This window comes from Gorilla gorilla, chromosome 1, assembly GCF_029281585.2.
Source record: "Gorilla gorilla gorilla isolate KB3781 chromosome 1, NHGRI_mGorGor1-v2.1_pri, whole genome shotgun sequence".
In the NCBI taxonomy this organism is placed as follows: Eukaryota; Metazoa; Chordata; class Mammalia; order Primates; family Hominidae; genus Gorilla; species Gorilla gorilla.
In genome coordinates this window covers 105,439,025-105,462,670 of record NC_073224.2, presented here as the reverse complement: position 1 = coordinate 105,462,670, position 23,646 = coordinate 105,439,025, and the positions used below count along the sequence as shown (strand labels likewise).

Below are 23,646 nucleotides of genomic sequence, written 5' to 3'. Positions count from 1 at the left end.
AAAGAAAGCATGGGTTAAAAAAAAAAAACAAAACTTTAGAAACACCGATTTACATTCTCTACCCCCAGGTCTCCTTGTGACGATCACCCCCAAAATTTTCAGATTTTGTCTGGCCATAAAAGTGAGATTTTGGCATTATTAGCATCATGTTGGAATCACTGGTGTGAACTAGTTACCATAACACCCCCTGGAGGCCTCTTTAGCCCTTTCTTGTGCAAGATACAAAGGGTAGGCAGAAGAAGAGACACAGGCCCTGGGCCCCCAAAGACAAGGCCATCTGAAGGACAGGGTTACCAGTTTATTTCTTGGTGCCTCCAAGAGCTCATGGAAAAGCAGCACAGTGAGCAACAAGCAACAGTGGTCAGTAAATGTATATGACTCAACACATTGCCACAGTCTCAGCTTGGCTGTGTGGTACATGCTGCCAAGGGTCGGGTGCCAAGAGAGAGCAGAATGAAGCCAGGTCCCCAAGGAAGTGAGGGCCCAAAATAGGGAGTGTGGGTGATGAGGGTGGAGTTCAAATCCAGATGTCAGAGCTACAATCGCCCCCAGGGTAGCGGAGCTCATGGGCAAGGGCTGGGCCAAGGGGCTCCTTCCCGAAGTCCACCAGGAAGTTGGGGTTCAAATTCAGCCCTCCTTTTACTGTGTCTACATCAACCTGCAGCATCACAGAGCCTTCCCTGGTGGAAAAGGGAACAGGGTAAGGGAGAGGTCAGAGGTGGCTGCCCCCTTCCTCTAAGATTTTAGGGGAAAGCTCCTGAGGAAGGAGGAATGACCAGGGTCTCAATGGGCCATCTGTGTGGTGGGGTACAGGGGTCTCCTTGAGGAGTCTTCAGAAAGCCAAATGACCCCTCTGGAAGAGGAGGGCTGGGGAGGTGAGCCCATGTGTCTGCTTCTCACCTGATGAGATCAGGGTAAAACTGCTTGTCCCAGGCACTGTACAGCGATGTGGTGATGTAGAGGCGCTTCCCATCCAGGCTGAGCTGGATCATCTGAGGGCCTCCAGCCACCCGTTTTCCCTTGGGAAAACCAGGGGTCAGAGCCCAGGGTAACACACAGATCCTAGGCACCACCCCAGGCACCACCCCAACCCCAAGAGTATGCTCAGCTGCTCCCCCACATATTCCTCAAGCATGGGTCTGAGGGGTCCAGCAAGTAGGGGGAGAGGCTCTTACCTTGACCACTAGGGGCTCTGGCTGGGACTTTAGTTCCTGGTCCTCCAGCACTTGCACAGGGCCTCCCTTAACAATGCTGCCTCCGAGGAAGAGCTAGATGCGGAGGTGCAGAGTATAAGGAGGACCATAGTGGGAGGCGCAAACATTGCAGGAAGAGCAGCTTGCCTGGCTGGAACCCCTCTCTCCTTTCAGACATGCTCTGCATGCCCATCCCTGGCCTGGACAGTCCTGGGCCTGTGCTGTCTCACAGCACACATGTCTGCTTTTCCTGCACCTCCCTCAACATCCTGCAGCTGCTTCAGATCATCCACCCCATCCCCAGCTTCTCTTCTCCTTCCTTCCTTCCCTTCTGCTCCTCCTGCCAGGGTCTCCACCTGTCCTGTGAGGCGGGGCCTCTGTGGGTCAGAGATGTCATACTGCCTCAGGTCCCCATGCAGCCAGTTGCTGAAGTAGAGGAAGCGGTCGTCCAGGGACAGCAGGATGTCAGTGATCAGGCCTGTGGGCAGGGGGCGAGTAGAGCCTTTAAGGACTCTTGTTTCCCAGGCCAAGAATCAACTTTCCTATGCCCTAGGCACTCACCTGGCATTTCGGGCAGCAGCCAGCCCTTCACTTTCTTGGGGGGCACCTGGATCACCTTCTCCACTGACCATGTACCTCCCTACATTGAGGGGTGGAGGGTGAGGTTAGCTGGCAGAGAGGTGAGCCTATCAGAATTGGGGACTAGGGGTTAGATCTGGGTTGCCCAGACCTGGGAGGGAGAGAATAGATGCCCGGCCTTCTTGCCAGCAGGATCTAACTCCATGCAAGCCCCTTGAGGCAGGGGTTGTGTCTGCTTCACCACTGCATTCCCAGAACATAGCACGGTGCCTAGCACAGACATTCACTAAGTAGTTTTTGAATGAATGAATAAATACGGCCAGTTAGGGTTCAGGCAGAAGTTGCCCTAGCACTGAGAGAAGAGAGACAGGGCATGCAGCCTCATTTTTTTCGTTCCTGGAGATGCCTGGGAGCACCGTTACAGAAGCCTGCTTAGGTAGAGCTACTGACAAGACTACTGGGAGGGGAGGGCCAGAGGGCGTATGTCACCTCGTTCTTGTAGAAGCGCTGGATGGTGGAGCTGAGTGCGCAGCCCACAAAGCCTTGGGCAGCGTCTGGGTTGTGCAGGAAGCGGATCTCCAAGGGAATAAGCCCATCTTTTAGAGACAGGGTCTGCACAATCTCATGGCGCTGCCAGTCCCATACATATAAGTGGCTCCCGTACAGTCCTGGGGTGGGAGTGGGGCGGGAGGATAGGCTCAGCATCAGAGGTTGGAAGGCATGGGCAAAGACTGGGCCACCAATCAGGGCAGAAGGTTAAGAAATGGATTGGAGGGATCAGGAGGACGCTTGAGCAATCTGAGCATGCGGTACATCCTATGCCATCTCTCTTAGATTCTGGGGCCACAGGAGGGAAGTGCGGGGGTGGGAGATTTGGAGCAGAAAGCAAGGGGATGTAGGCCCAAGGCTCCTACTGGCCCATGGGGGGATTCTCACCAGCCTCCACATCAGCGGGGTTGAAGCCATCTCGTAAGACATTGGGAGCTGCCCACTCAGTGCTGATCATGACATTGTGTCGAGGCTGGTACCAGAAGTCATAGCCCAACGGTGCAGCACCCCCAGGTCTCTCCCACGTCCCCTTCACCTCGAACGTCTCCCCATCCAGCAGCACAAAACCCCCTGAACAGGGAAGGAAGCAGGGTGCCAGGTAGAAGCAGTAGAGACACTAACCCCACCCTCCAGCCCTCTCCCCAAGGCATGTCTAAGAGGCTGTAAGCTCATTGCCTCTACCTCCACTGCTGGATTTGCCAGTTCCTTAAATTCAGGCATCCAGGGCTTGGGGGCAGAGTGGCTCATGCCAGTAATCCCAGCACTTTGAGAGGCTGAGGTGGGCAGATCACTTGAGGTCAGGAGTTCAGGATCAGCCTGGCCAACATGGTGAAATTCTGTCTCTATTAAAAATATAAAAAATTACCCAGGCATGGTGTCACATGCCTGTAATCCCAGCTACTCGGGAGGCTGAGGCAGGAGAATCTCTTGAACCAGTGAGGCGGAGGTTGGAGTGAGCTGAGATTGCGCCACTGCACTCTAGCCTGGGCAACAGAGCGAGACTCCCATCTCAAAAAAAAAAAAAAAAAAAAAAAAAAAAAAAAAAGAAAAGAAAAAGAGAAAAGAAAAAGAAAAAAGAAAAGAAAAAGTAAATAAAAAATTCAGGCATCCAAAGGGTCTCATCCAGGTATTCAAATTTGGCCAGGTGGCAGGGTGGCCTTTACACCAGTGCCCCTGTCTCCTGTCTACTTCATCTCTCTCTCAGACCACAGCAGAAATGTTTCTCCCACGAGATCTTCTGAGACTCAGCACCTGGTATTTCTCTTGTTCAGCCTCCCACTTTCGGAGTGGGATTCCTCCCAGAGTCTAAGCTCCATTCTGCTCACTACATTTTTTTGAGATAGGGTCTCACTCTGATGCCCAAGCTGAAGTGCTGTGGTTCAATCACAGCTCATTGCAGCCTTGACCTCCCTGGGCTCGGGTGATCCTCCTACCTCAGCCTCTTGAGAAGTGGGGGTTATAGGCCTGTACCACCACACCCAGCTAATTTGTGTATTTTTAGTGCAGAGTTGCCAGTGCCAACTCTGTATTCTCAGCAGACAACACAGAGATGGGGTTTCACCATGTTGGCCAGGCTGGTTTGGAACTCCTGAGCTCAAGTGATCCGCTGGCCTCGGCCTCTTGAAGTGCTGGGATTAGAGGTGTGAGGCACAACACCTGGCCTGTTTTGACTATAACTTTGAACTGAATTCATCAGTGAAGACTCATCTTAATAGAAATATTCAAAACTGAAGTTACTTGCTAACATTTAAAATACTGGCTGGGATCCAGCTCACTGGTTCTCCTTGGGAAGTCATTCCAACCCTCCCCTTCCATTCTGCTCCTCCCACAGAAAAATGCTTCCCACATTTCACAGCTGTGGAAGTTTTCATGAGCACACAGTGCTGGCAGGTACCTTTGCCATTGCCCTTGACGTCTCCCAGGGAGCTGATCATCACTTCCCCGCTGGCCAGGCAGTGGCTGGTGTGGAGAAAGGCCAGTTCGCACTTGGCATGGATGTCCTTGGGCTCAATGACCTGGAAGGGGTGGGGAATGGTGTCAGAATCATACAGGACTGGGAGTCCCTGCTCTTAACCTCCATACTTCCCCTACTTCTATCTGCTGACTCTGTCATCTTTTCCTTCAAAACATGGACACAACTCTCCCTGTGGGAATATGACAAAGATTCAGTCTGGTAACTTCTACAGAGCAGCAAGGGAAAGTCAGAGAGATTGCTAATAACTCCCCAGGCAGAAAGCGCTGACCTTTCCCCATGTGTCCTGAAGGCACACGCAGCCCTGTGAAACCATAAGCTCCTCGCGGGCTGGCCTACACCAGTGTCAACTCTGTATTATCAGTAGACAACACAGTAAATGCCTGGCACCAAAAGTGCACTAAACAAAGTGTTGGGAGAGACCGGAATTTTTAAGAGAAGCCCTGAGCTCCTAACTGCATGGGGGAATAAATGGCTCCCTCCCTCTCTCAGAGTACAACAAGAAGCCTTGTCCCTCTTCTCCCATGCCCTGGTCACCGTGCTGGAGGGTGATGACCCAGAATGCCTGGGTAGACTCTGCTCTGAGGTCCAACCTCCCTCCCTGCTGCCGAGCCAGTTGCTGCGTAAGAGCTGGAGGCTGCTGGTTTAGGTCTGGCTTCCTGCCCATAGACTGCCTGGGGTGGCAGGTGTCTTATGGTCTACTGAGCTGGCAAGGGCAGAGGACATGCCTTGTGCAGCTTTGGGGCCCGGGGCTCAGAGCCCACGTCCACCACATAGATGCGAGAGGAGATGAGACTGGGCAGCACCAGCTTGGTGCGCGACTTGGTGCTATCACCGAAGCAGCTGCTGCAGGTGTTCCATCCTGAGTGATGCAGCTCGTCCTTCAGGTTGGGCATGGGCAGCCGGTGGATGACCTAGGATGTGGGGAGAGGTGGTGCTCTCCCAGGCCACGCCTCTGTCCACTTTTGGAAGAGGCGCCCCTGTGGACCCATTTTGGTTTGGAAGCACGGCACAGGCTGGATTTCAGCACTCCCCTTGTCCCAGGTTGAGCCTGCACAAGCATCCCCAGGGAGGGCCAAGAAGGATGGAGCTGGGAAGGGGGGCCCCAGGGCCAGGGATGAGGGCAGCTACGGTCTCAAAGTAGCTGGCGCCCAAGCCCCGCCTAACCTGGCAATACTGGGGAGACTTGGGGTCAACATCCACAGTGGCCAGATAATCTGGGGCCTCAGTGCCTGTGTTTCGGTAAATGCAGGGCAGGTAGACGATCTCTTCCCTGGGTCCTGCAGGGTAGAAAGCAGGCAGCAGGGATGGCAGGGTGGGAAGGAAAGGTAGGGGAAGTGCTGGGTGTGCCAGAGGGTGGGGGCTAGGTCTGAAGTCCCTCCACCCCCAGCTGTGGAATCAGTAGTAGGGCGCTGGCTCTCAGACCATGGGCAATTACCTTTCATGGCCTCCAGAGGGGTGGAGTAGCCGGGTCCACAATTCCCACATTTCGTAGCTGTGGAAGCAATGGGGCGCATTGGCTGGGCCACGCTCTGGAGGGTGAAGGCTCCCTCCACACGTCCTGCAGCACACATCCCAGCGGGCCACGGCAGTGCGGCTGGCCTAGGTCCCCACTCCAGCCTCATCGCTCTGGCCTGTCCTCTCCGCCCCCTCAGAGCCCTGAGGAGGGTGAGGTTGTGCTGGGAAGAGCTGGAGACACATGACCTGAAGGTGGACAGACAGTCCAGCAGGGCGCCGGGAGGGTGGGAGGAGGGCTGATGCAGCCGGGGTCGTGTGGTGTAGTGAATATGACACGGACTAGGGGCCCAACCCCAGCCCACCACTGACTAGCCAGGGGAGCTTGGGCAAAGTACTGAAGCTCCTCGACCTCAATTTCTGCATCCTCTGTAAAATGGAGATGGTAATAATTTCACAGTGGGCTTTTACGAGAAGTAAACACGAGGATGCAGTAGGTGTGCAGCTCTGTGTTTGTCTGGTCGAAGCCCAGGCACCCTTGGCTGTTCTTGAGGAGCTGCTCTCAGGGAGTGGGGTGGCGCCTGCTCAGCTCCCTTCACCAAGATGTTTCTATATCAGGGGGAGGCCACTTCCTGCTTTTCTCTCCCCTGGGTCCTGATCCCAGGCTGCTAGCCAAGGGCTGGATTACATAACCGAGGGTCTGGGGCTAATACCAACTGGAAGTCCTCAGGCTGGTTTCTACCCCTGGGTGTGCCCCACTTCCTTTATCTGTAAAGTAAGGTGTTTGGCCCAACTCTGGAGAGCCCAGAGGCCTGCCCACCAGAGAGGCAGGGAGCAACCCTCCCTATCTCTGAAGTCTGGCAAGAGGGGCCATGCTAATCTCCAGGATGTAAGTCAGCAGATGTGCAGTAGGGCTGGGACATCACAGCTACCAGCACCCCAGCATCAGAGTTTGGGGCCTGCTGGGGAGCAGGGGTTAAAGAATACCCAGAGGGGGCGGCAGGCTGAAAGAAACCCTGGAGTGGAGTCCACAGGCCTGGGCCCTGTCTCCTGCCTTGTCCTGTGGCCAGTCCAGCCTCTGCCTTCACAGCTGGGCCACAAGTGGGGAGCCAGGAGTAGGCAGAGTGGGGCCTCCACTGGGGCCTGGGACTCCCACTTGCAGCAGCCAAGAGACTTAGGAAGCTGAGAGGCAGCAACAGCGTTCAGAGTCTGGAAACCTGGTTTCAAGTCCCAGGTTTGACGCCCCGTTTCTCCATTTTCTCCTCTTCATTTACGAAAAGTGGGCAATAATGATATTCTACCTACTTCGCTAGGTAGATATGGAGGACAAATAAGACAATGTATTCCAAAGGCCTTTCATAAAAATGAATTAGGCTGGGTGCGGTGGCTCATGCCTGTAATCCCAGCACTTTGGGAGGCTGAGGCGGAAAAGGTCAGGAGTTTGAGACCAGCCTCACCAACATGGCAAAACCCTGTCTCTATTAAAAATACAAAAATTACCCTGTATTAAAAATTAGCCTGTATTAAAAAATACAGGCATACACCTGTAATCCCAGCTACTTGGGAGGCTGAGGCAGGAGAATCACTTGAACCTGGGAGGTGGAGGCTGCAGTAAGCCGAAATCACGCCACTGCAGTCACTCCAGCCTGGGCAACAAGAGTGAAATTCTGACTAAAAAAAAAAATAATAATCAATTACTGTGTAAATATGGGAAGGGCTGTGCCAGAGGAGAGGAGAATGCCAGGGAGTGCTCAATGCCCAGCGAGAGGGCTGGAGGTGGGGCAGGGAGAGAGAGAGAGGTCCAGTTCACAGGAGTTAAGGAGACTGGTTCTGTCACACAATCTTGCTAAGTCGGGGCTTGGCACCAGATGACAGGGGGTGGGGAAGGAGGTTGCTGGATACAGAAGGGAAAGGAGATTTAAAAACTCCAAGACATCAAGACAGAGATACAAAAACTACAAAGCTAGGGAGAAGCTGAGAGGGAAGTAAAAGTGCAGAGGTGGAGCTGCCCGCTCTGCAGACTCGGCCCACCCCACACCCCAGCAACCCCAGCCCCAGCATTTCTTAGGGTCAGGCCTGGCATGCCACTGCAGCCCCAGGGAGCATCATTCCTCTTTCTGGGGAATACCCCCATCTGAAACATCTCAAGCAAGGTCTCGGAGCAGCTTTGGGTTTGGGATGGACTCATGGAAAGCTCAAGTGGGTTTTCCATGTCAGGCTGGCTGCTGGGCATTCTGCCAGCTCAAGAGCCAGCCCCGAGCGGGGAAGGACCTCCCAACCAAACCTCAGTTCCTTCTTAGCCTGTCACCCAGAAGCCTACGGATGGAAGAATAGCAGGGCCAAGGGGGATTTAGGGGTGGGGGAGGCATTGAAACAGGTCCCCAGTGAAAGAGTGTGGGGGTCTCTGATTTCGCTCCCAAAGAGCTTTGCTGTGTGGAGTAGCTAGAGAGTAACCTGGGCACAGAAAGGCTTTGGACTCCCTACCTCGCTGGAGTACAAAGTTGGCCCAGGGCTGAAATCAGGATCACCTCTCTCCTATGTGAGGGCCAGGGACCTAGTGGTGTTTTCTAAGAGCGCCCATCTGATTTTCCCAGCTGCAGAAAGGCACCCTGGCCCCAGCCTCTGCTGGATGGAGCCAAGTCAGGGCCCAGGATCCCATCTCCCAGCAGTGCCTCTGCCCGTCTTCCTCAGAAAGTTTGGCTGAGCTGGGAAATGCAGTGGGGTGGTGGGGGAGGGGGTGTGCAGACTGGGGACAATGAAGCAGAGTCCACTACTCCCTCCCCAGCTCCCCACTCAGGTTTTCTAGCATTTTCTGGAGGAGGGCCTTCCAAATTAGGGGCAGACAGAGCAGGCAATGGGTGATTGGAAACCCCTCTCCTTACCCATGCTGCCGACTGGTACACTTTGATCCCGGCGGGTTTGCTGTGCTGGTGTCAGAAGCCGCTGTTCCGGGGAAGGAGCGAAGGGAGGGAATTTATACAACCAGCTGGGGGTGGGGCAGAGAAGGAGGAGGGCCCGGGCTGTAGCCCAGAGTAAACTACTCAGGGCAGCTGGCCAGGATACTCTCAAGTGGCCTAGGGCAAATTGTGTTTGAATTATGGGGTGTGCGTGTATGTGTTTAAGTGTGTATGTGTGGGAGCCTGTGCTTTATTTATTTATTTATTTATTTATTTATTTAGAGACAGGGTCTCACTCTTGCCCAGGCTGGAGTGCAGTGGTGCGATCTCGGCTCACTGCAACCTCTGCCTCCTGGGTTCAAGTGATTCTCCTGCCTCATCCTCCCGAGTAGCTGGGATTACAGGCACCCGCCACCATGCCCGGCAATTTTGTATTTTTAGTAGAGAAGGGATTTCACCATGTTGGCCAGGCTGGTCTCAAACTCCTGACCTCAGGTGATCCACCCGTGTCGGCCTCCCAAAGTGCTGGGATTACAGGTGTGAGCCGCCGCCCCTGACCAGCGCGTGCTCTTTAGTGGGTGCCTGGGTGTGTGTGGATTTGTGTGTCTGGGCATGTGTGTGTTCCTGTATACCTGCGTGTTGCCCGTGCATGTGCCTGCATGAGTGTGTATCTGTGCCTGTGTGTGAATTTCCACCTGTGTGAATGTGCCTGTGAGTGTGCTTGTGTGTATTTGTGCGTGTGTGTGTGTGCGCGCCTCTGTATGTGCCTACCAGAGTATCTACACCTGTGTGTGTGTGTGTGTGTGTGTGTGTGTGCCTCTGTGAGTATGTGCTTGCTAGAGTATCTACGCCTGTGTGGACATGTGCATAAGTGCTTGTGTATGTGTAGTGTGTGGCTATGTGGCTGTGTATGTGCTTGTGTAAGCCTGCGCACGTATGTGTTCCTGTGTCTCCAAATGCTCATCTTTGTATTTGGACCTGTCTCTTAGCATTTAGGGGCACCCGGGACTGTGGGCCCATCAGCCAGTGTCACTTCTTCCCTAAGATTGCCCTCTTATTCCAGATATTCATACTCTTTGGATAAAAGCTCTGGGGTGAAGTTTTTATTGGCTAGGAAAAAGAATAAAGTCTGGGCTTGAGATTGCAAATAGAATACAGGGTTTCCAAACCAGAGTGGGGGAAGGGGAGCAAAATTGGGCCTTGGTGCATTGGGTGTCTGTCTTCCTGGCTCCCATCAGTGAGGGATCATGTGCCCATCAAGGAAGACTCCCTGTAGCTGCCCGGGGCAAGGGTCTTCTCTTATCCCCAGCGCCACTCAACCCCTCTTGGCTCCATCCTGCATCTATTATCCTCACCATTGTGCCATCAGCCTGCCAGGCATCAAAGAGAGTCTTGTGTGTGCAGCTGCCCCATGGGGAAGGCCCCAAAAGCTGCTTCCTTGTCTTTGCCAGCTTCCTCCTGTCCTGACTACCTCCACTCACCCTGCCTTCACCCTTCCCTCTGGCCCTCCCCTCTTCCTCCTCCTGAGGTCTCCATCTCCTGCCTCCTCTCTATTCTCCGGCTTCTTGGCTTGGGGTAGTCCACTACCCAAGATCTCAAAGAGAAAGAAACCTTATCCCCACCTTCTCATCAAAAATTATTGAGTCATTAACTTAAAAAAAAAAAGGCTGTTATTTTGTTTGTTGTGGTCTGTCGTTGACTACCTCTTTCATGCTCCTGAGCTCTGACCTGGCTGGTCTCTGCAGCAACTCCATGGCACCCCTCACCTCTGCCTGTGGTTTTCTCCCTGAACTCTTGCTCTACAGCCAGCAGGTGGTTGGGGAAGTTATCCTAATCTGGGCTACAGAGGGAGGCAGTAAGGGTAGAGGGGTGATTCTCCTGCCTCAGCCTCCCGAGTAGCTGGGACTACAGGTGCCCACAACCATACCTGGCTCATTTTTGTATTTTTAGTAGAGACGGGGTTTCACCATGTTGGACAGGCTGGTCTCAAACTCCTGACCTCAAGTTATCCACCCACCTCTGCCTCCCAAAGTGCTGGGATTACAGGCCTGAGACACCGTGCCTGGCTGACCTGGATAATTTTAAATTTTTTTTTGTAGAGATGGGGGTCTCACTATGTTGCCCAGGCTGGTCTCAGACTCTTGGGCTCAAGTGATCTGCCTTGGTCTCCCAAGGTTAATTTTGGATTTTTAAAAAAATAATAAGTACTGCTTTTGTAACTAAAAGCTCAAATAAATATATTAAAAGAAAAACTATAAGGAAGATGAAAGGAAGGATGGAACGTCACATGCAGTGCAGGTGAGGGCCACAGTGAGGGCCCATGCTTGGGAGAAGGACTGGCCCCGGTCCCTTTTGAGCTACAGCTCTCCCAAACAGCTGCCTATCCTTCCCTCTGGAGCACCTCTTTTGAGCCAGATATGGTAGACAAAGTGGTGAACAGGAAAAAGTTGCTACCTTCATGGAGACGACTTTTTAGGGGAGATGACTGATAATCATGCAAATACACAAATAAATAAAATCACTTCAGATAAGTGCTATGAAGGAGTAGGGTAATGTAGGGGTGATGCAGCATTAGGTGGGGTTGCTTGGTATGTATGGGTACAGAATTATATGCAAACAAACAGTATAAAAGAACTAAAACAAACAAACCAAAAAGCACAAACGTGCGCAAAATGCCTGTAAGGCATAAAGGTAGCAGCCTATGGAGGTCTGAGGCAGGACTGGCTGGAGAAGTTGGGGTTTTCACCAGCTAAGTAGAGTTTCAGAGCCCTGTTCTGCTCATTTCTCCTTATATTAACAGACCAACTCCATACCCTCAGGGGTGTATAGGAGATGTGAAGGGAGTAGCGTTTACTGAGAACCTGCTACTAGAGGTGACTGGCGCCATGCCGAGCCCTACACACTAACAATTAGCTCAGGTTCTGCCCATGGCACAGCTGGAGAGGTTAAATGCCTTTTTCTTTTTCTTTCTTTCTTTTTTTTTTTTTTTTTTTTTGAGACAGAGTCTCCCTCTGTCGCCAGGCTGGCTGGAGTGCAGTGGCGTGATCTCTGTTCACTGCAACCTCCGCGTCCTAGGTTCCAGTGATTCTCCTGCCTCGGCCTCCTGACTAGCTGGGACTACAGGCGCATGCTACCACGCCCAGCTAATTTTTGTACTTTTTAATAGAGATGGGGTTTCACCATATGGCCAGGCTGGTCTCAAACTCCTGACCTTGTGATCTGCCCGCCTTGGCCTCCCAAAGTGCTGGGATTACAGGTGTGAGCCACCGTGTCTGGCCTGTAAATGCCTTTTTCTTCATCTTACATTCAGGAAACAGAGTTTTCCCAATTCACTCCGTTGCCCACACTTAATGCACTGTTTCTGAATGACAGTGAGTTCAAAGCCTGCTGCTCAGGATAATAACATGGCTCAGAGAAGAGAAATAATTTTTTTTTTTTGAGATGGAGCGTCACTCTGTCACCCAGGCTGGAGTGCAGTGGCAAGATCTTGGCTCACTGCAAGTTCCATGTCCTAGGTTCATGCCATCCTCACGCCTCAGCCTCTCGAGTAGCTGGGACTACAGGTGCCTGCCACCACGCCTGGCTAATTTTTCATATTTTTAGTAGAGACGGGGTTTCACCATGTTAGCCAGGATGGTCTCTATCTCCTGACCTCGTCTGCCTGCCTCGGCCTCCCAAAGTGCTGGGATTACAGGTGCCCGGCTGAAATAATTTTTTTAACGCCCTCTGCCAGGGCTGTCTATAAAAAGCATGATTTGAGAACCACTTGGAGGACTTTCTCCTCACTGCCAATCCACTCAGAAATATCCTCCCTTTGGCCTGCCATTGATGCTTGAAACTTCACCAATAGCAGTTTATTTCTTTGTGTTACTACGAGATGGCCTCTTCTCACCTCCTGGCTACAGTGAATGTCTCTGGAGTGGTAACCCTTTAAGCTCCTAGTACTGCAGCGCCACTCAGTTTTATCAGAAGCCTGTGTCCCAGTGGGCAGCACTGAAGAGTGGCTGGGGGCCTAATCATATCCAGGGAGATGCTAAGGTTGGGGACAGAAGGTGTTTAAAAAGCAAATGTTATCGTCTTGACTCCTCACCACTATTGCTTAAAGAGAAGGAAGAATAAACAGTGAGGTGGCTCACACTTGTAATTCTAGCACTTTGGGAGGCTGAGGCAGGTGGATCCCTTGAGCTCAGGAGTTCAAGACCAGCCTGGGCCACATAGTGAAACACTTTCTCTACAAAAATTACAAAAATGAGCCAGGTGTGGTGGTGTGCACCTGCAGTCCTAGCTACTTGGGAGGCTAAGGAGGAGGATCACTTGAGCCTGGGAGGCGGAAGCTGCAGCAAGCTGTGATCATGCCACTGCACTCCAGCCTTCCAGCCTAGGCGACAGAGGAGGCTCCATCTAAAAACAAACAAACAAAAAAAATTATAAGCCATTTTGTTTCAGTTATGCCTCCTAGCCTGTAGCCTCCCTCCACCCTGAATTTTTTTGAAACATTGCTTTAATGTTTCAGAATATATCTCTTTAAAATAGGAATTCTGAATTGGGTATGGTGGCTCACTCCTGTAATCCCAGCACTTTGAAAGGCTGAGGCAAGAGGATTGCTTGAGCCAGGGAGTTCAAGACCAGCCTGAGCAACATAGGGAGACCCCGTCTCTATGAAAAAAAAATTACCTGTGGTCCCAGCTATTCAGGAGGCTGAGGTGGGAGGATCACTCAAGCCCAGGAGTTTGAGTCCTGACTGGACAACACAGCAAGACTCTCATCTCCTAAAAAAAAAAAAAAAAAAAAAAAAGGAAAGGAAAGGAAAAAGAAGGGTCTGACTAGAACAGAAATTATGTATCTTGTTACACATTTAATGCACAAGAAGAAAAGATGAGGTGGGTTTGAAAACCAATTATGCAGACTGGAAGAGGTAGCAGCAACTTTGGTTACAAGGACACAGGTGACGCTTGCCATCACCAACACCCTCTCTCCAGCCTTTCTCCTGTGCCAAGCCTGGCTCCAGAAGAACTGAGACAAGAGCCATAAAATGGCTTTCATGCAATAATCTCCACCTTTATGAGGCCCACTTGGCTAGCACCCATTCATTTAAGAGTCCTGAGAAGAAAGAATTACATCAGTCTTGGTTAATGGCCCAAATTAAGCCATCAGACCCCTAATAAAGCTTCTATTTTGAACATGTTACAATACTTGAAATAAAATTTCCAAAGGAAAATAAAAGCCCTTCCATTTGGGGGCGGGAAGGATCTTTGGTCCCTGGGGTCATATCCCTGAGTCACAGTTTCTCTGCTAAGGCTCAGGACGGGCAGAAACAAATCCCCTTCTTTGGGGAGCCCAGGCCTCCACTTTCTCACCTCAGCACCTGAATGCTGCCTGAGAAGAAGGTAGGGGATCCTTCTCCCAGTGTCCCAGGACAGGAGGCCGGAGACTTTGGGAGACATGGCCTCAGGTCTACATGGAATCGGGAGGAGGCCCGGGCAGGGGCTTCACTGCCCATCCTGGATCTGCTGTCTCTTTTGCATCATATCCACCCAGCTGGTTTCCTTTACAATCTCCCCAGGGTCATGTCCATGTGCAGGAATGCTAAAAGTGCTATGTGGGATATGGGAGCCCCAGATTTCCTTTCTCACCTTTTCAAAAGGTGCTCAGAAACCAAAGTTTAAAAAGGCTTAAACTGAAAATAATAGCTGTTCCCAATATACAGTAATCTTTAACAAATCAATTGGAAAAAGATAAATTACACAAAGAAAAACATTCCAAGGATATGAAAATATAATATAAATGGCTAATAACCATAAGAAAACATACCTGGTCTCATTAGCCATTAGAGAAATGCTGGTTAAAGCAACAAAAAGATATGATTTTCAAAAATAAAAAGATTGATAATATTCAGGATCAGAAGGAGTGTGGGGAAAAGGGCCACTCCTGTATTCTACTGGCAAGACTATAAAGTGGTGGAACATTTTTAGAAGGAAATTTAGCAACATCTAGAAACATTTTAAATGGAAATCCACTTCTAGTGATCTACCTTATGGAAATCAATAAGTATATAAATATATAAATATAGGATGTTCATTGCAACAATGTTCTTAATAGTGAAAGGTTGGAAACAACCAATAGCAGAATGGTGAAATATATTATGGAACATCCATAGTATGAAACACCAAGCACCTTAATGTGTAGTTTTCTATATACCAACACAGAAGGATATCAATAAATACGGTGGAGGGGTGGGGGAAACCAGAAAGTATAATCTCATTTTATTTTATTATTTTTTTTATTTTTTGAGACAAGAGTCTCGCTCTGTCACCCAGGCTGGAGTGCAGTGGTGCCATCTTGGCTTACTACAACCTCCGCCTCCCGGGTTCAAACAATTCTTCTGCCTCAGCCTCCCAAGTAGCTGAGATTACAGGCATGTACCACCAAGCCCGGCTAATTTTTTTGTATTTTTAGTAGAGACTGGGTTTCCCCATGTTGGCCAGGCTGGTCTTGATCTGCCTGCCTCAGCCTCTCAAAGTACTGGGATTACAGGTGTGAGCCACTGTGCCCAGCCTCATTTTAATTAAAACTACATAAAAATTAAGCTATATAGTTTTAACTAGTTAAATTTATATTTATTTATTTATTCATCCATCTATACGTTCATAGAAAAGGATTTGGCTTATGATTGATGCCAGTATTTTGGGAGGCTGAGGCAGGCAGATTGCTTGAGCCCAGGGGTTTGTGACCAGCCTGGGCAACATAATGAGACACCGTCTCTACAAAAAATTAAAACAATTTAGACCTGGCAGGCTCCTGTAGTCCTAGCTACTTCGGGAGCGGGGAAGGCGTGCTGAGGTGGGAAGATTGTTTAAGCCCTGGAGGTCGAGGCTGCAGTGAGCGGTGATTGCACCACTGCACTCTAGTCTGGGTGGCAGAGTGAGACGCTGTCTCAAAAAAAAAAAAAAGGCCGGGCGTGGTGGCTTACTCCTGTAATCCCAGGACTTGGGGAGGCCGAGGCGGGCGGATCACGAGGTCAGGAGATCGAGACCATCCTGGCTAACACAGCGAAACCCCGTCTCTACTAAAAAAAAAAAAAAAAAAAAAAAAAAAAAAAAAAAATTAGCCGGGCGTGGTGGCAGGCGCCTGTAGTCCCAGCTACTTGGGAAGCTGAGGCAGGAGAATGGCATGAACCCGGGAGGTGGAGGTTGCAGTGAGCCGAGATCGTGCCACTGCACTCCACCCTGGGCGACAGAGCAAGACTCCGTCTAAAAAAAAAAAAAAAAAAAAAAAAAAAACTAAAGAAAAGGATTTGTAGAGATAAAGCTTCCCTTATCATGCCAAATGTAGCTAACAGTGGTTACCTCAAGAATTGGATTACAGGGAGCAATTTTTATTTTTCACATTATGTATCAATCATATTTTTAAAATTTTATATTAAGTTTGAAATACATATGTAAACAATTGAAACAGTGAAAGAATACAGTAACATTTTTGCCTATAAGATGGGCAAAAAATTTAAAGGTTAAAATCTTGTATTGGTGAGACTATGCGGCAAAGGGACCACTCATTTAGGACTAATGAGAGTGTCAATTGGTGCCTTACTAACAAAAACAATTTGTCAATACCTCACAAAAGTTAAACTGTGCATACTGTTTTACCTAGGAATTCCACTTCAAGGATGCAATCCCATGGAAATACCTGCACAAGTAGGCAAGAAACAGGTACAGGTTGAGGCGGTGGCTCACGCCTGTAATCCCAGCACTTTGGGAGGCTGAGGCAGGTGGATCCCCTGAGGTCAAGAGTTCGAGACCAGCCTGGCCAACATGGTGAAATCCTGTCTCTACTAAAAGTATAAAAATTAGCCTGGTGTGGTGGCACACACCTGCAATCCCAGCTACTTGGGAGGCTGAGGCAGGAGAATCACTTGAACCTGGGAGGTGGAGGTTGCAGCGAGCCAAAATTGCACCACTGCATTTCAGCCTGGGGCGACAGAGGGAGACTCTGTCTAAAAAAAAAAAAAAAAGAGAAAAAAGAAAAAAGATATAGGTACAGGTTGAGCATCCTTAATCTGAAAATCTGAAATCCAAAATGCTCCAAAATCTGAAATGTTTTGAGCACCAGTGTGACACCACAGGTAGCAAATTGCATGCCTGACCTCATGTGTTGGGTCACAGTCAAGACTTTGTTTCATGTACAAATTATTTAAAATATTGTATAAAGTTACCTTCAGGCTGTGTGTATAAGGTGTTTATGAAACACAAATAAATTTGCGTTTAGACTTGGGTCCCATCCCCAAGATATCTTAATATATATATATGTATTCCAAAATCTGAAAAAAATCTGAAATCTGGAACACTTCTGGTCCCAAGCAGTTTGGATAAGGGATACCCAAACTGTAATAATAAAATAACAACAGCTATCATTTATTAAATACATGGTACTGTTCGAAGCACTTAGGGATAAAGAAAGAGAAATGAACCACATCCACCTCATATAAAAGCTTTCCATGTGCCAGGTACTTCTCTGAGCTCTTTGCATGTTCTGCCTTTACTTACACAGGGTTTACAACATCCCTATGAAGTGGGTATTTTCATTATGTCCAATTTACAGATAAAGAAGTTACAGCATAGAAAGAGGAAGCAACTCATACAAAGTTACACAGCTAGTGAGTAGCAGAGCCCAGGATCTGAAGCCAGGCAGTAGCTTCAGGCTCTGGCCTGGGACCTCTATGCACATAAGTTCGCAGCCCCTTCAGACAGAAGGGGCTTTGTGTTTTGTTGCTTGGATGGCTGGCCAGCACATTCAGCCCTTTCTATATTGGGTGGGAGGCAAAAGGCCAGATACTCACCTTCCCAGGCCTTAGGCCTCCTTGCTGCTAGGAGCAAGCATGTGACTTGGTCTTGGACGCAGCCAGGTGTGCCCACCGGGGACTCCGACACAAGGAAGTAGGGAGTGGGTTCTGGTTGCTGCAGGGAAGGCTGGTGTGCGGGTGGGTCACCATGCTGCAGAAGCTCCCAGGGTCCAGCGCAGCTGGTGGTGCCATGGCAGCACATAGAATTTGAGGGGCAGAGGCAGTGTCCTTTGATTGGGATCTAGGACAAGAAAGGGCTCTCTGGCTGCAACCACTTCTGCCACTGGGGCCTTATGATTGAGCAGATCCAGTGATGCTTGGTGAGTTGGGGTGATCCATGGGATGAGGCAGGCAAGAGCCAGAAGGAGAGTCCCCAGGGTGACCCCAAATGATTGAGCCCAGCCCACTTCAGCAAAGAACAGTTCTCTTGAAAAACAGCCTCTTGTGAGCTTCTGGGTCCCAAGAGAAACCAAACATGAGAGGATGGGACACCAGGTGGCCTTTGACTCAAGCCTCCTTATGAACTGGGGATTATATGATCCACCTAGCTAGCCCAGGAACCAAGCCCAGGAGCTCCTCATCCTTAAGTAGAACTGGGTTGAGCCCGAAAGGAACCCTGAGAGTGAAGCTGCCAACAGCAGAGAGAAGCTGTGGAGTCGCCTGGCTAGCCCTGTCTTGCCAATACCCTCTCCCCTCAGTCCACCCTAAGAGCTTTAGAAGTTATACATGAAGACTACAGAGAAGAAAAACATTCTAGGCTGGGTTACAGGTGGCTGGCTCTCCACTGTACACCATCATCAACCAGAAGTGGTCTATTATTAAGAGATTAACAACAAGAATTTTAGAACCAGACTGTGTGTGTGAATTCCACTTCCAACAGTTACTAGCTTTATGAATCTGGGCAAGTAATGTAACCTCTCTGTACCTTGGTTTCCTCATCTCTAAAAGAGAGAAAATAAAATATCTACTCCCCTCATAGGGTGTTTTGAAAATTGCATGATGATATACATAAAGCTCTTCGAAAAGCGCCCAGAACCTAACATACGCTGTGTTGTTGTTGTTGTTGCAGCAATACAGCCCTTCTGAGAAAGTTCTAGAGAGCTGTTGAACAACAGTGTGAAATACTTAACACTACTGAGCTATATGTTTAAAAATGGTTAAGATGGTAAATTTAATGTTTTGTGTTTTTTTGTTTGGTTTTTTGAGTTTCGCTCTTATTGCCAAGGCTGGGGTGCAGTGGCGTGATCTTGGCTCACTGCAACCTCCGCCTCCCAGGTTCAAGCGATTCTCCTGCATCAGCCTCCCAAGTAGCTGGGATTACAGGCTCGTGCCACCACACCTGGCTAATTTTTTGTATTTTTAGTAAAGGTGGGGTTTCACCATGTTGGCCAGGCTGGTCTTGGACTCCTGACCTCAGGTGATCCACCCGCCTCGGCCTCCTAAAGTGCTGGGATTATAGGCATGAGCCACTGTGCCCGGCTGAAAATGTAAGTTTTTAAACATAGAATTTTCTAATTATGATTTTCACTTTCAGGCTGGGTGTGGTGGCTCACTCCTGTAATCCCAGTGCTTTGGGATGCCAAGCCAGGGGGTCAGCCGAGGTCAGGAGTTTGAGACCAGCCTAGGCAACATAGAGAGACTGCATCTCTAAAAAAAAAAAAAAAAAAAAAAATTAGCCAGCATGGTGGGGCACACCTGTAGTCCTAGCTATTTGGGAGGCTGGTGCATGGGATTCCTTGAGCTCAGGAGTTTGAGGTTACAGTGAGCTGATGGTGCCACTGCATGTCAGCCTGGGTGACAGAGCAAGACCCTGTCTCTGGAAGAAGAAAGGAAAGAAAATAAGTGGTCTTTTTATTAAATTGCAGATAATTAGAAATGCCTCTTTATTAAAAAAAAATAATAAAGCTGTTTTGAAAGATGGCCTTCGAAGTTACTGTCATTGCATTGGCCATGTTGCTTTGGAGGAGACGCAGCCTGAGGGTCTGCCCTGACTCATGAGCAGGGCCCATGCTTTGCTGGGTGGACAGACTTGGATAGAACAAAATCAAAGGGCTGGTGAAAGGGGGTTTGGGAAGAAGGCCTGCGCATGGACCTCACAGAAAGAGCCCAGAATGCAAGAATATTTGTGTCTAGTGTAGCCATTCAACCAGCAGGCCCTCTCCCTGGAGGATGCTCGTGACGATGGAGGGTGAGGCGAACCTGTTCTGTGGATGTCATTGTTTTCTCACTGATGTTCCATGAACAAAGAGGTTGTGGTGGCCAGAGCAGAGGCTGCACATGGCCTTGCCAGCATGGACCTCCTCTTTCTGAGTCAGACCCAGTTGGAGCCACTGCTGAAGACACAGAAGCTACCACAACAGTCCACCACCTGGGGAAGGGTTGTTTCCACTACTGTCTGCCAACATGGATGGAGCAGAAACGCATTCTCTTTAGAAGGCAGTTTCATATTTCTAGGTTTGGATTTGCGTTCTCTGACCCGATACTGCCACCACCACCATCTATAGACATCCTGGGTGTCTCATACACTATCACAGTGCCCCACACTGAGTTACCACTTCTGACAAAGGGTCTCACTGTACAGTGAAAGACGGGTAATGATACCCAGCATGTGACGAGTCCTGCAAGTGTTAACCCATCTTCACAGCAAACACATAGATCTAGGCACTATTATTAGCTCCATTTTACAGATAAGGAAACTAAGTCACAGAGAAGTTTCATAAATTGCCTGAAGTCAACTGTGAGTAGTGAGGTCCGTATTTGAACCCAGACACTATGGCTCAGAGTCCATGCTGTGAACCCATGGGAGTCATGGATCTTACCATGTACCTCGTCCCTCAGAAGCAGCTGGCCTTAGGGAAGACTCAGCTATGGCAAAACCTTCTGAGGTTGGAGTGCTGGCCACAGAATGCAGTTTATGCCCTGAACCTGCAACCATTCTGCAGCAGCATTTCTCTCTCAGCCGGAATTCATGATGGGCCCAGGATCAGAGAGGTAGAAGTCGAAGTGGGGCCTCTCACTATTGCACCTGATGACCCATTCACAACATTTTCACGTGCAGTCCCATGATGCTGAGCTCTGCTAGGTGGGAGGTTTGATGCCCCACAGAGATTTGCTTCCACAAAAATAAGCATTGAACTGGAAGCTGAGACAGCTACCTTGCTCTTCTGGGCTCCTTATGCCATCGAGTGAACAGGCAGAAAAGGAGGAGAAGATGTGAGCTGTGGTGATCAATCCTGACATCTTGATGATTTACAGGAAAAAGAGTTGCTGTTACACAGCAGGGCCAGGGAGGAGGATGGGTGGAACCCTGAGCAGCCCCCAGGAATATCTTGTACCACCATGTCCAATAGTTAAGGTTAACAGAAGATGAAAGCATGAGATAACCAAGACTTCAGGTCCTCTAGCAGCAAAGGTTTAGGTCACTCCACGAGGAAAGAACCCCAACCATCTTCAGTCCTGGCTGTATTAACATAGTGGTTAAGAGGCTGAGCTCTGGTACCAGACTGGCTGGGGTTCGAATCTGTGTGCTAACACTGCTGGCTGTGTGCCTTTCCTTACGTTAGTTTGCACATCTATAAAATCGAGATGATAATAATTAATATCTCAAATGGTAATTTTGAGAATTAAATGAGTTAATACTTGAAAAGCACTTAGAACATGTTCTGGCATGTAATAAGCACTCTATAAATGTTACCTATTATTAAGTCAAAGGAATGAGAAGTAAAAGGGAACCAAGTCATAAATACTAGCTACAGCCTCAGGATCAGTTGGGAAAATGAGACTATGACACACAAAACCCTGTACAGAAATGTTTATGCCAGTTTTATTTGTAATAGCTAAAAACTGGAAAGAAAAACCCCAGATACCCTTCAATGTGTGAATGATTAAATGAACTAGTAAGTCCAGGCCATGGTGTATTACTCTCCAATAAAAGCGAATGAATGATTGATACATGCAATGACCTGGCTGAATCTTCAGAGAATCATGCTGAGTGAAGAAAGCTAATCAAGAGGTTTCATACTGTATGATTCCTTCTAAAGAACTTTTTTCTTTTTTGAGACAGTCTTCCTCTGTTGTCCAGGCTGGAGTGCAGTGGCGTGATCATGGCTCACTGCAGCTTCAACCTCCAGGGCTCAAGGTATCTTCCTGCCTCAGCCTTCCAAGTAGCTGGGACCACAGGTGAGTGCCGCCACACCCAGCTAATGTTTTTAAATTTTTTTTTGTAGAGATGGTGGCTGGGCACAGTGGCTCACGCGTGTAATCCCAGCACTTTGGGAGGCTGGGGTGGCAAATAACATAAGGTCGGGAGTTCGAGACCAGCCTGGCCAACATGGAGAAACCCCATCTACTAAAAATACAAAAATTATCCAGGCGTGGTGGTGCATGCCTGTAATCCCAGCTACTCAGGAGGCTGAGGCAGGAGAATAGCTTGAACCCAGGATTTGGAGGTTGCAGTGAGCAGAGATCACTCCACTGCACTCCAGCCTGAGTGACAGAGTGAGACTGTGTCTCAAAAAAAAATTTTTTTTTGTAGAGTTGGGGTTTCACCATGTTGCCCAAGCTGGTCTCAAACTCCTGGGCTCAAGTGATCCTCCTACTTCAGCCTCCCAAAGTGCTGGGATGACTTACGTGAGCCACCACGCCCGGCCTATAGAACAGGGGTCCCTAACCCTCGGGATGCAGACTACTACTGGCTGTGGCCTATTAGGAACCAGACTGCACAGCAGGAGGTGAGCCCCAGGCAAGCTTTACAGCCTGAGCTCTGCCTCCTGTCAGATCAGCAGCCACATGAGATTCTCACAGGAGCTCAAACCCTATTGTGAACTGTGCATGAGAGGGATCTTTGTTGTACACTCCTTATGAGAATCTAATGCCTGATGATCTGAGGTGGAACAGTTTCATCCCAAAGCTACACCCCATCCCCCGCATCTGTGAAAAAATTGTCCTCCATGAAACCCATCACTGGTGCCAAAAAGGTTGGGGACCATTGCTATAGGACATTTTTGAAATGATAACATAAAGATGGAGAACAGACAGTGGTTGCCAGGAGTTAAGGGGGTGTGGGGTTGGGAAGGAAGTGCATGTGGCTGTAAAAGAGATCCTTGCAGTGATGGAAATGTTCTATATCTTGACTGTGTCAATGTCAATATCCTGGTTGTGATAATGTACTACAGTTTTGTAAGATGTTATCAATTGAGAGAAACTGTGTAAAGGGCAATCTTTCTGTTATTTCTTACAACTTCATGGGAACCTACAATTATCTCAAAATACAAAGTTTAATTTAAAACATGAGAACCGTAATTTATTTATTTATTTATTTTTTCCTCTCGAGACAGAGTCTCGCTCTGTCACCCAGGCTGATCTCAGCCTGGGTGTGATCTGGGCTCACTGCAACCTCCACCCCGGGGTTCAAGCGATTCTCCTGGCTCAACCTCCCAAGTAGCTGGGATTACAAGTGCCTGCCACCACGCCCATTTAATTTTTTTGTATTTTTGGTAGAGACGGGGTTTCACCATGTTGGCCAGGCTGGGCTCAAACTCCTGAGCTCAGGTGATCCACCCGCGGTGGCCTCCCAAAGTGGTGGGATTACAGGCATGGCCCACCGCACCCAGCCGAGAACAGGAATTTCTACCTATATTTCCTTCCTTACTGTGTTGTGTGTGTTTGTATGTGTGTGTGTTTAATTTGTAGCATTTGCCAGTTTCTGTGGTGTAAATACTCCCACTACAGCTGTTTTCAAGCTAACATTGTGATACCACAAAAAATGGAATTGGGAAGGCACAATCAAGATTAACAAGCCAGTTTAGACCAAGACAATTTTTCTGCCGTATTAGTTGGGCACAAGTTAGAAAGATTGATAGTATCTCATGTTGGAAAGGTGAGAGAGAAGGGCCCTCATGCATTATTAATGGCATATGCATTGAAGTGCCCTTGTTTGAGGGCAATGCTGTTAGTAACTTTTAAAATATGAGATGTCATACTTTTTGAATGAAAATTCAACTCTTGTAGGATTCTATTTTATAGAACTACTTAGGTGCATAAATATACAAAAATAACTGTCGTTGCAGCATTATTTGTAATAGTGGAAACAGAAGACTTTTCATTAATAAGAGAATGGTTAGGCCAGATCCAGTGGCTCACACCTGTAATCCCAACATTTTGGGA

General features: G+C 49.0%; 1 protein-coding gene across 2 annotated transcripts; it reads right to left on the bottom strand.

Moving 5' to 3' along the window:
- Positions 1-278: 278 nt before the first annotated feature.
- SELENBP1 (selenium binding protein 1) lies at positions 279-8,719 on the bottom strand. 2 transcript variants are annotated; one of them, XM_004026633.5, is made up of 12 exons: positions 8,631-8,719; positions 5,732-5,788; positions 5,461-5,573; positions 5,022-5,207; positions 4,216-4,336; positions 2,709-2,891; positions 2,262-2,440; positions 1,755-1,833; positions 1,550-1,671; positions 1,176-1,268; positions 901-1,019; positions 279-680 (listed from the first exon to the last, which is right to left on the bottom strand). In XM_004026633.5, the coding sequence occupies exons 1-12, from the start codon at positions 8,632-8,634 to the stop codon at positions 518-520; spliced, it is 1,419 nt and encodes a 472-aa protein (XP_004026682.2). In that variant the 5' UTR covers positions 8,635-8,719; the 3' UTR covers positions 279-517. The 2 variants fall into 2 exon arrangements, with proteins under 2 accessions (XP_004026682.2, XP_004026685.1); XM_004026636.4 differs by having other exon boundaries at positions 5,732-5,997; positions 8,631-8,699.
- Between the last annotated feature and the right edge of the window lie 14,927 nt (positions 8,720-23,646).

Bases quoted from the DNA above. Each gene is read 5' to 3' on its own strand.
- SELENBP1 (XM_004026636.4), bottom strand. From the start codon at position 5,918: ATGAGGCTGGAGTGGGGACCTAGGCCAGCCGCACTGCCGTGGCCCGCT. The intron at 5,574-5,731 runs GTAATTGCCCAT...TCTACCCTGCAG, and splicing joins CCCTCTGGAGGCCATGAAAG to GACCCAGGGAAGAGATCGTC. The intron at 4,337-5,021 runs GCATGTCCTCTG...CACCCCTTCCAG, and splicing joins GGGCCCCAAAGCTGCACAAG to GTCATTGAGCCCAAGGACAT.